Raw genomic sequence first — 12,058 nt, forward strand, 5'->3', positions numbered from 1 at the left:
ATGTAGATGATAAAGGCCGTTGTCGCTGTCGGAAGAGAAATGAGTCTCTAACAGCGACGAAGAGGAAGGAGAAACGGGAGGGTGAGATCGGAATTCAGGGATTCCAGCTTTAAGAGGTGATGGCGAGGACGAGGGTGAGCTTCAAGTTCTCCGATTTCAGCTTTGAGTCGAGAGAAAAAGTGAGAAACCACAGAAAACGTTTTCACAGGGGACGATGGAATGAGAAGTGAGAACGAACCCTAGCAAAAGTTTTCAGTTTTGACAATTTTGCCCCTAATTGTTTTTTGAAAATCCGTTGACCAAAGTTGACCAGTTAAACCGCCTAGATCCGATTAGCACCGATTAGAATCCAATTAGCTCCGAGTTTGACCGGCGTTGACCAGCCCCGATTACTCTGAGCGATTACACATAAACGTGGTCGGTTGCGGTCCGCCTAACCCCTAGGCGCCGATTAATCGGTCGCCTAGGCCGATTTTTACAACACTGATATATATATATATATATATATATATATATATATATATATATATATATATATATATATATATATATATATCCCTATTCTAATAAATGAATAGTTTTAATCTCTTTTTACCGAGTGTCAGTCTAATACAACTCCTTATTTATATTATGTCATGTGTCATGTAGATATATTAGGCAACTCATTTCAAAATTCAAATTTACATTTTCTAATTACATGTTAAATTTGAAGTTATAATAACTTTAAAATTTTGATATATCTCTTAATTAATAATTTATTTAAAATAATTGATTAATAATTATGAAAGTTTAATTAAATTTATAGCTCGTGGTTCAATGGGTTATAAACTAGTATATATATATATATATATATATATATATATATATATATATATATATATACTAGGTGTGTGACCCGTATAAGACACGTGTTGATAAAAAAAAGTTATATATAAACTGTAAACATTAAGTATATTTTAAGTAAAATTTTGAAATTAATACAAAAGAAATGATTAATAAGTAAGTAATTCAATATATATAGTAATAAAAAAAACTATTGACATGTATTAAACAGTTATGCTGAATATTAAGGTGTAAAAATTAAACATTTTTTAAAATAAATTTTCGAAATGAATACAATAAAAACATGAAGAAGTGGGTAATTGAATCTATACTAATAAAAAAATTATTGACATATTGTAAATAAATGTTATGAATCACAAATTTCAAAACAACTTCTTTGAATACAACATTAGATGTCTTATTACTAAGTTTATCGTTATTATCTAAAATTAATATTTTTAATCTATCTCTATTTTTAACTCTGGACAATGAAACATACAACTGCCCATGAGTGAACATTGGTTGTCTTAAAAACAATTCCTACCTTCGATAACGACTGTCATTGACTCTTGTTTACCAAAGAGCTTCTAGTCCAACGGTATCCGATGTTGCCCTCCCTCTTTGAAGTTGAGGGACCAAGTCCCGTCGTGGACATAAATGGATTTAAAGAGTAGTTTAGGAATAGGTTAAATTTCCTGTTTCAAAAAAAAATGACTCTTGTTTATTGTCATCACAAAACCTACAGTCAGTGGAAATTATCTTCTTTGAAATGTGAAATGAGTCCTTTTATTCGAAGCCGTCAAAGACATTAATATAATAAATGTACAATTTCCTATATTATTTCTGAAAATCATATTTGCTTCTCTAACATGCTTACCAATGTTATAACCGGTAGTCTCGTTATTTTTTTGTTCATGATTATTTTTGTATGTTTCGACATAACTTTTATCAATACAATCGTCAATACGTCAAAACGTAAAAAAATAAGCATGTACGAAAAAAATAAGTATGAAAACATAAAAAAAATACATCGAAACATAGACGAACTCAAATTTATAACGAAAATTTCAAATTTTCATCGAAACGCTGACCACCTTGAATTTATAACGACACACACACACACACACACACACACACACACATATATATATATATATATATATATATATATATATATATATATATAAAAGCACATAAAAATTAGTTTTTTTAAGTCAACAAACAAAAAATTATTATATGTGACTCGACTCATACGTAAAAAACGTACATAAATTGATGCTCGAAAACATAAAAAAAAATACATCAAAACGTAGACAAACTCAAATATAATACATTTCGACGTACATAAATTTACAACTACCCTACTTTCATCTTCATCCCCATCACAACACTCTTATATGATGGATCTACACCCGTCTTGTTGTGAATTTACTCCACTTATAGTAATTCTAGAACACTAGCTTATGTTTGTTCGTAGTATTTCAACTTATTATATATATATATATATATATATATATATATATATATATATATATACCATCTTATAAAGAGTTTATTTTTGTGGGCCCTCTATAGTTTAAGACATTTATCTTAAAAATCAAGGAAATCAATTATGGACATTTGGATCTAAAATGAAGGGTCATGATTTTGATATTTGCAATCCGTATGAAATTGTTTGAACCAATAGGAAACAAGAAAAGCAAATACACGGATCCTTGTATCCATTATGCCCTAATTTACAACCGAATCTTCTCTCCTTTCTCATTCCGCCGTTACCCTATCGTGAATTAGCCAAAGATCTCTCCTCCTCCTCTCTTAATCCATTCGCCATCTAAATCTCGCTCAATACCCTTACCCATCGTCACCAACGTCGTTACAACCACCGAGTTACCTACTTGGAACCCATCAGCTTAAAAAAAACTCGCAAAAATCCCCTACATTTTGTCCTGTGATAACCGATTTTGGTTTTTTGTTTCGATTTCACGTGCTAGGGTTTATACAATCTCAAAGTTTTCGAAGATTGTGTGGAAGAAACGATTGAAAGGTTCGTTTTTTTGAGTTTTGTTTCGATTTTGGTTTAAAGATGGTTTTTTGTTTGTCCTGTGCTAACTGATTTTGCTTGTCTGTTTCGATTTCACGTGCTAGGGTTTATACAATCTCGAAGTTTTCGAAGATTGTGTGGAACAAACGATTGAAAGGTTCGTTTTTTTTAGTTTTGTTTCGATTTTGGTTTAAAGATGGTTTTTTGTTTGTCCTGTGCTAACCGATTTTGCATGTCTGTTTCGATTTCACGTGCTAGGGTTTATACAATCTCGAAGTTTTCGAAGATTGTGTGGAACAAACGATTGAAAGGTTCGTTTTTTTGAGTTTTGTTTCGATTTTGGTTTAAAGATGGTTTTTTGTTTCGATTTTGGTTTTTTGTTTTGAGTTTTGTTCTCTAGAATTTCGAACGAACGCCCTTAGCCACAAAAAAATCGCCAAAATCCCCTACCTTTTGTCCTGTGCTAACTGATTTTGCTTGTTTGTTTCGATTTCATGTGTTAGGGTTAATACAATCCAAAAGTTTTCGAAGATTGTTCGGAACAAACGATAGAAAGGTTCGTTTTTTATAACTTGTTTCGGTTTTTGAGTTTTGTTCTCCAGAATTCAAAAAGATCGCCAAAATCGCGTACCTTTTGTCCTGTTTTAACCGATTTTGGTGTTGCTTGCGATTCCATGTGCTAGGGCTCATACAATCTTGAGGTTTTCGATCGTGCAGTACAAACGAGAGAAAGGTTCGTTTTTTTTTCTAACTTGGTTTGATTTTTCAGTTTTCTTCTCCATAATAATGAACAAACTCCAATAGCCACAAAAATCGTTTTTTTCAGGTCCAAAAAACTGGAACGGTGCATCCCATGGATGTTGAACGAAACTCTGATTTTACTTGGTGTTTTAGAATATTAGCAGGTTATATTTCTGTTGCGTTTTTATTTGTTGAACGAACCATTTCAGCATTTTCTTTTTCTATCTATTTACACATAAAAATTCTGATTTTGTGATTTTTTATTCTATTGTATATATGAAATGCAAGCAGATCAAGAAGGAATGATATCGGATTTGCACCAACAAACTTTTATGTTATTTAGGTATAATTATTGGTGTTTATTAACTTCAATTAAACTTTTATGTTATATTATTCATGATTAACTCATAGTTTGTGGTTTTTTTTTCAGATCTGATGAAAGGGTGTGATTAATTGTTAAAAAAATACTTATTGAAGGTAGTTGATATTTTTCTAAACTCTTCATATATTTGTTGAGGTTTTTTTTCTATATGGTATCATTATAGAATTTAAATTGCATTATGTTAATGTTCAGGTAACATAGTACTGTTGCATGGAATTTACATTGAAAAAAAATTGATAAACAATATTGTAATTTTGAAAATTAAAAAGTTTAAGTATGGAATGATATAAAATCTTTGTTTTACGTTATTAAATTGTTATTAAAAAAATACTAATTAGGGATGATGATAAAAAATTGTACAACGGTATGGTAATTTGGAAAATTTAAAAATTAAATGTAGTGACACAATCTTTGTTTTACGTTACCAAATTATTTTAAGAAATGGTGTTTATAAAAAAAATGATAAAAATAGCAATTTTTTATAAAAAAAAAGAGGTCAAAAAATATTTAAAAGAAAATAAGTAAAAATAAAATGAAAGTTTAAAAAATATAAAATTTTAAAACTACACTTGTTTGGTAAATATTTTTGAATCTGCACCTATTTGGTAAATAAAAATTTAAAACACACCTATTTAGTCCAAAACTCTATCATATTTATTCCTTCATAAAACACAAAGTAAGAAATATCATTATATTTTAAATGACACCTTTATTTGATTTAAAGAACAAAAATGAAACCTTTTTATGAAAGGTATATAATGGCATCCTACTGTATGGTATATGTATGTGATCATGTGTGTATGTAAAAGTATAATGCAATTATAAAGATTTTATTACAAGCATCAATATTTCTTTTTTAAAAAGTTAGAAATAGCATCATACTTGCATTGAATCTCTTTATAGCATCCTATTTTTCATGCTTATTTAAATACAAAGCATGAAATAGGATCATACTTTCTTTTATTCATGTTTTATAATGCACTATTTTTTATTTAACTAAAATGAAATTATGAAGCTTTAAGGCAACAATTAAAGTTAGATTATATTTATATGATGCACTATTTGATCCTATATTGTGTTTTGTAAATACAAACTTTCATTGATTCCTTTTTTTAGTGTTGTTTTCTAATATATTTTAAATACAAAGCATGAAATAACATCATAATTTCTTTGATCCAATTTTTATAATTCACTTTTTTTTCTCATTGAAATGAAAGTAAGATACTCTTAAGTCAACAATTAAATTACAATGCAAATATCTATACAATTCATGATTGTTTTATGATGGCTTATATTTTAACTTTTTTTTGCTAGGTACAAGTTTTTGATGTGTTTGGACAACCTTCAAAATTAGTAGGGGTAGAAATATGATATTTTTTCTATTATGTAATCCGTTCATAAGTGTGTAATTGTATGTATATATGTTAAAGTAAGGTTAAATGATAAAGAAATCGTGAAAGTACCTTGTTATTTCCCAGTTTTTAAAATACAAAGTAGGAAATAACATCGTACTTTCAAAGATTTCTATATTATGGGATCCTACTTTTTTACGCTTTTCTTTCTTACGAAAATAAGTTGCTATTCATGATTATGTCGGCATTGAAGTACAATGATATTTCTTGCCCTTCCTTGTAAGGAATAAGAAATATCATCTTATTTTAATTGATTCGATTATAATATAACCAAAAATTGAAATTATGATGCTATTTCTTGCATTGTAAACATTGATCATACAAGTTTTGTATAAAAACATCATATTTTCTCACTTTTTATTGTCATGACATTCTGAATTTATCTATATGTTTTTGAATGTGTTAATGTGAAAGTTGGATGCTTTATTAAAGAATAGAATAAAAAAAATTAATGCATATCTTAAATGTTAAGGTACATTTTTTATATTCTGTGTTTATGTGAAAGTAGGAATTTATAATAACGAATAAAATAAAACAAATAAAGGTATTTCGTTTTTTTTAAACACAAATTGATTGCATGTGAAAAAAGTATTTTTCTGATTGCAAAATATTTTATTAGGTACAAATGTTGTCAGTAATAGTATTGTTGACTGTGAAAACAGCAATGTAGTAGGTAAAACCCATGTCAAAAACAGTAAATTAGTAGGTAAATAGGTGGTCATAAATAGTATTTTTCAGACTGTCTAAAATACTGTTTATTTGACAGTCAAAATCAGTAGAATATTAGGTAAAAGCATGTAAAAAGAAAACAGCAATTTATAGACTCTTAAAAAAAGGCTTATAGACTGTAAAAAAACTGTTTAATAGACAATAAAAACAGTTTGTATAGACTGTACTTTTGATATTAGTTTTTTTATTAGTGAGTAAATAGCCTAAAGCCTAATTGAAACACTATTTTCTAGACCATCAAAATCAGTACTAGCAAAAGATTCCTAGCAAAAGATTCCAAAAGGAAAACCAATATAAATATGTTCATTGGTTGATAAACAAATTGTAGAAGCCGAGTTTTAAAAAGAAGGTATGCTTCCTTTTTCTTTCTGTTGTATTTTGATATACAAAAATTAAATCGTAATTACTATTTTTAATAATGAGTGATGTGTTTTGATTTTTTTTTTTCATTTACCTAACAATAAATTTTTAGTGTATGTTTTAGAGTAACATTTACAATTTTGTTTAAATTTGATTAATTTCTATTTTTAATATAAAGTGATGTGTATTGATTTTTTTTTCATTTACCTAACAACAAGTTTTTAGTATATACTTTAGAGTAACACTTACAATTTTGTTTAGATTTGATTTGGTTTTTAACAACTTATTTTTGTTTTAATCATGTCTATGATACAGGTTTTTAGTATATACTTTAGAGTAACACTTACAATTTTGTTTAGAGTAACAACAAGTTTTTAGTATATACTTTAGAGTAACACTTACAATTTTGTTTAGATTTGATTTGGTTTTTAACAACTTATTTTTGTTTTAATCATGTCTATGATACAGGTCGGTGCTTACTTTTGACTTGTGACCAAAATAGAGGTAAATTGGAAGTCTTTCTATTTACATTATTCATCTTGTTTAAATATCATTATCCTTTTTTGCTACATGTTTTACTCTATTATATTTTAATATAGTATTAGTTTTTCCTACATGTAAAACTTGATAATACTATGTAGTTTCTTTTATTTACATGTTTTATTTTGTTTACATATCATTATCTTTTTTTGCTACATGTTATACTCTATATAATTTCTTTTATTTATTTATTATAACAAATGTAAATCATTTAAAATATAAGTATAAACCGTTTAAAGCTATGGATGTAAAAGTGGATGCAAATTTATACAAGACCAAATGTAAGAAATAGAGATATTAATAGTATAATATTTATAGAAATATATTATATGAATAGTTATTATTTTTTTATTGGTTTTAGTTTAATATGTTGTTATTAAAATATAATGAAGAATAAAATTTTATAGCATTTATGATATCAAATTAGGGTTGTCAAAACTTTAACATTGTAAATGAAAGTCTAAAATATTATATATCTATATTTTCTATTGTTTATTTTAATAATTATAAATACAATATTTATTGTTATGAACATTATGAATATTTTTAATATTTAAATTAATATTGTAAATGAAAGTCTGAAATATTTTATATTTGTGTTTTCTATTGTTTATTTTAATAATTATAAATACAATATTTATTGTTATTAACATTATGAATCTTTTTAATATTTAAATTAATAATATTGTTATCAATTATTTAACTTTTATATTTTATTTTAAATTTTGTAGAAAATGGATATGTATTTCAATGTTAACTCTTTTCGGTCACTCAATAGTCCATATGCATGGTATAATTTCGCTTGCGTTCGGATTGATTTTGTTTGGGTGGATACAAGTGAAAACAAACTAATTATGCTTGTAGTTGACCAAAATGTAAGTTCCAAATATATAATGCTTAATTTCACCATATAAAGAGTTTTTCTATTACTATTTTTTAACAATTTTTTTATGAACTAGAGAGAAAAAATGGTGGTGGTTGTGCCTAGCTCTTTAATAGGAAGATACCTAGAAAGAGGTATGGAAGGCCGCTTATATTCTATAAATGATTTTAAACTTAATTCCACTCCCGATGACTTCCCCAAGTATGAAGGATACAACTTTGTTGATGATCAATATGTCATAATTGTCAACCAAGCTACACGATTTACTCTACTTAAGCCGGTCATTGAAAATCATTTTCCGACTTATCCATTGGTTGAGTCTATTGAATATCTAATGAGAAATCCACGTCAACGAAATCTGATCGGTAATTCTTAAATAGTTATTACAATATAATATTTAACTCATTTTTTTAAAAATAACTAAAATTTGTTTTACTTAAATGGTGGTTTAGATGTTGTTGGCAAAGTTATTGACGGACGTCTTTTACACCATGACTGTGCGATTGATTTACTTCTTCAAGATCAATCGTAAGTTTTTATATTATTATTATCATTATTATTATTAAGAGTTTAATTATAAGTACTATTAAAATTAATATTTCAAATTATTATAGTGGCTATGTAATTCAGCTGATTTTGAATGATGGTCCTGAAGCCTTACCTTTTAAACTCGCACGATCAATTCAAGAGAAATGGATCATATATGTATCTCGTGTTAAATATCGAAGCCGAGGGGGGAGTAAGTATAAACTTTTCAGTTCAAATCATTTAACAAATTAATTATTTTTATTATCCATATGAAGTATTAATGTATAAAAATTAATTTCAGTGAACTTTTTGGATTCTACATCCATTTCGAGGGTTGCATTTGAGCCGGTTATGGCAGAAGCAAATGCTATTAGGGCGATTTATGGATGATATAATTATGTATTTCAATTTTAAAAATAAACAGCTTAAGAACGTTTGTTGGTGGTTTGTTTATGTAAGAATATTAGCTATTGGTATTTTGTTGTTGTAACCTTAATATATCTATTATGTTGCAATTTATTATCTTTGATCTATATTATTCAAGTATTGAACAAATTTATGTATTGAGTTGGTAGATATAATATGCTTTTTATTTATGTTTTATAAATTTATAGTGTGAAATGGGGACCCAAGATAGTGAAAATGAAAATGGTGATTTGACGCAAATTTATTTAGATATCGAAAAAGGTATGCATAATATATTAATGATAATCATATATTGTTTTTTCTTAATTTGAACTAAAAAACTTATAAGAAAAAGGATTGTATTATTAATATTATTGCAGAAAGAAGAAAACGATACAACAAAGAATATTGGAAAACACGATTTACGCAAAACAAAAAGCAAAAGGTTGTTATTTGTGAGGAACCCCAAAGTAGTGCAGAAAAACGAAAAAAAGCTAATCGTGAATATTATGTACGAATTAAGACCAAACAACAATTAGAAAAGGTACCATTACAAAACTTGGAAAACCAATGTAGTGGTGGAATAATGCTATCCGCAAATAACCATTCAACCTCACATGGTACTCGAGCCAGAGACAAAGAAAATAGTATGCCGCGTAGTAAGGATAACGCTGCTCAAAATAGGAAAGATCCTAACAAAAAGTATTATGAACGCAACAAAGAAAAAAGGAGAATGCTTGAAAGAGATTACCAACAAAGAAACAATGAAAGTATATTTGCTACTGCAGAGGTCATTCACAAACATCATGTTACATGTGCTGAAGAAAACAACCAAATATATTCGGGGTTAACACACGAAACATTAGATGGTTAGTTCTAATTTAATTCTACAACAAATTTTAGTATAAACCATCATTATTTAAAATGAACAATTACATCTTTTTTATCTTTCATTTAAAATAGTTGTTTTTTCATATATTATAGAAGTTGGAGGTTGTAGCGAGGTCCATGTCAATCAAGTAATTCCAGATGACATTCTTCTAGAGGATCCATACCATTCTATTTTCGATGGTATCCCTGAAGTACATTCTATTTTGGAGGGAAGTAATATATGTGTTCATTGTGGAGCCAAACGGTTCAAACATGAATTCGCTACTTTTTGTTGTATGAGTGGGAAAACAAAGTTGGCATCTTCCCAAATTCCTGATGAGTTATATCGTCTTTTTACATCAGAAGAGGAGTCAAGCAAAATATTTAGAGATAATATACATGCTTACAATACAAACTTTTCTTTCACATCCATGGGAGTAGAGTTGGATGATGATTTGAGCAATATGAAATCCGGAGTATATACATTTCGTGCGAACGGAGCAATATATCACAGAATTGATCAGTTAGTACCGAGGGATGGATTACCTAGGTACTTACAATTATATTTCTATGATTCCGAAACCGACTTTACACATAGACTTCAATGGCCAAATATTGATCGAAAGATCATTCAAGTGTTGGTGGGCGTTCTTTCAACAAACCCGTATGCTACAACGTTTCGAAGCCTTCGTGAGCTAGGACCTCTCGATAACTATAGAGTCACTTTGAACGCATCAGTGGAACTTGACCAAAGGGTATACAATCGGCCGACCACATCTGAGGTTTGGATATAATAATTATTTCTCTTAATTTCAAGTCATCATATCATTTATCGTATTATATATTCACCATACTAAAATCAAAAATTATATAGGTTGCTGGTATTTGGGTAGAAGGTAATGACAACATAACAACATATAAAAGAAGCATTGTTGTATATGGGAGATCTGACTATAGTACACAAATTCAACCTTACGAAGGTTGTTATGATCCTTTGTCTTATCCATTGTTCTTTCCTAATGGTGAGTCTGGTTGGCATGCAAAAATAGCAAGGGATGGGGTGTCCATCAATGAAGTTGTGGGTAATGAAGAAAATATTGTGGATGATTTAGAAGGTACATACATTTTTGAAATATGAACATGAATGATTTCGGTAAAAATATACATAAATACAAAATTTACATGTTTCTAACATTACCCTTATGCAGGGGCTAAGTCAAAGAAGGGTAGGAATACAGTAACAATGCGTGAGTACTACTGTTACAAATTCCAGATTCGTTCATCTAAAAATTTAATTCTATTGGGAAGAAGATTGCTACAACAATTTGTGGTAGATATCTACATAAAGATCGAGACTTCACGCTTGCTTTTTTGTAAGCTAAACCAAAAGAAGATAAGATCTGACCTTTACCAAGGAATTGTTGACTGTGTCAATGCCGGTGAAGTTGAACCAAGTAGAGTCGGTCAACGGATAGTCTTACCTGCATCTTTCATTGGTGGACCACGTGACATGCGACGAAGGTTCCTAGATGCAATGTCGTTAGTTCAAGATGACGGAAAGCCTGATATATTCCTTACAGTAACATGCAATCCAAACTGGCCAGAAATTGTTGATGATTTGAAACCCGGGCAAAGTGCACAAGATCGACCAGACCTTGTATCAAGAGTGTTTCGTGCAAAATTAGAGGATCTAAAGGACCAACTTCTAAAGCACCATATCCTGGGTGTGGTTCGAGCATATGTTTATGTGGTGGAGTTTCAAAAGCGTGGTTTGCCACATGCACATTTCCTCTTGATAATGAGACTAGAACACAAGATGACAAATGCCGACCATTATGACAAAATGGTGTGTGCTGAACTTCCCGATCCGAAAAAGTATCCCAAAATGCACGAAATTGTTGTGAAGCATATGATGCACGGTCCTTGTGGTCATTTACGAGAAACCAGTCCATGTATGCAAGGAGAGCCAAAACAATGTCGGTGGAGATATCCTAGACAATTTAATGAAGCGACGACACAAGGAGAAGACTCATATCCATTATATAGGAGGAGAAACAATGGGATAGAGGTCAACGTACGAGGAAATACACTTGATAACAGATGGGTGGTACCATATAACCCAAAGCTGTTAATGATGTTCAATTGCCACATGAATGTCGAGGTTTGCTCGAGCATAAAATCTGTGAAATATGCTTTTAAATACGTTTACAAGGGACATGACAAACAAGTTGTCCACATTGATCAAGATGGAGCGGAACCCATCATCAATGAGATCAAAAGATATCAAGATGCATGTTAAGTCTCACCCCCTGAGGCAATATGGAGGATTTTTAGCTTTGCGCTTT

General features: G+C 29.3%; 1 protein-coding gene and 1 long non-coding RNA gene across 2 annotated transcripts; both read left to right on the top strand.

Annotated features, from left to right (window-relative positions):
• The first annotated feature begins 3,119 nt into the window (after positions 1-3,119).
• LOC145119152 (uncharacterized) lies at positions 3,120-4,082 on the top strand. Its single transcript, XR_013713704.1, has 6 exons — positions 3,120-3,174; positions 3,367-3,419; positions 3,547-3,596; positions 3,690-3,768; positions 3,896-3,947; positions 4,035-4,082. It is a non-coding gene; the product is annotated as an uncharacterized LOC145119152 (long non-coding RNA).
• Positions 4,083-7,268: 3,186 nt separating this feature from the next.
• Positions 7,269-12,012, top strand: LOC145122465 (uncharacterized). The gene is made up of 10 exons (XM_079058067.1): positions 7,269-7,274; positions 7,759-7,902; positions 7,987-8,275; positions 8,363-8,438; positions 8,525-8,615; positions 9,053-9,125; positions 9,224-9,712; positions 9,828-10,495; positions 10,588-10,828; positions 10,922-12,012. The coding sequence occupies exons 1-10, from the start codon at positions 7,269-7,271 to the stop codon at positions 12,010-12,012; spliced, it is 3,168 nt and encodes a 1,055-aa protein (XP_078914193.1).
• Positions 12,013-12,058: the final 46 nt, after the last annotated feature.

Source organism: Lactuca virosa, chromosome 6 (assembly GCF_052849685.1).
Source record: "Lactuca virosa cultivar CGN04683 chromosome 6, Lactuca_virosa_CGN04683_v6, whole genome shotgun sequence".
Lineage (NCBI taxonomy): Eukaryota > Viridiplantae > Streptophyta > Magnoliopsida > Asterales > Asteraceae > Lactuca > Lactuca virosa.

What these genes read in the sequence shown, in the direction of transcription:
- LOC145122465 (XM_079058067.1), top strand. An exon ending in TGCTTGTAGTTGACCAAAAT is followed by an intron (nt 7,903 to 7,986) that starts GTAAGTTCCAAA and finishes TTTATGAACTAG; the next exon opens with AGAGAAAAAATGGTGGTGGT. An exon ending in ATCGGCCGACCACATCTGAG is followed by an intron (nt 10,496 to 10,587) that starts GTTTGGATATAA and finishes AAAATTATATAG; the next exon opens with GTTGCTGGTATTTGGGTAGA.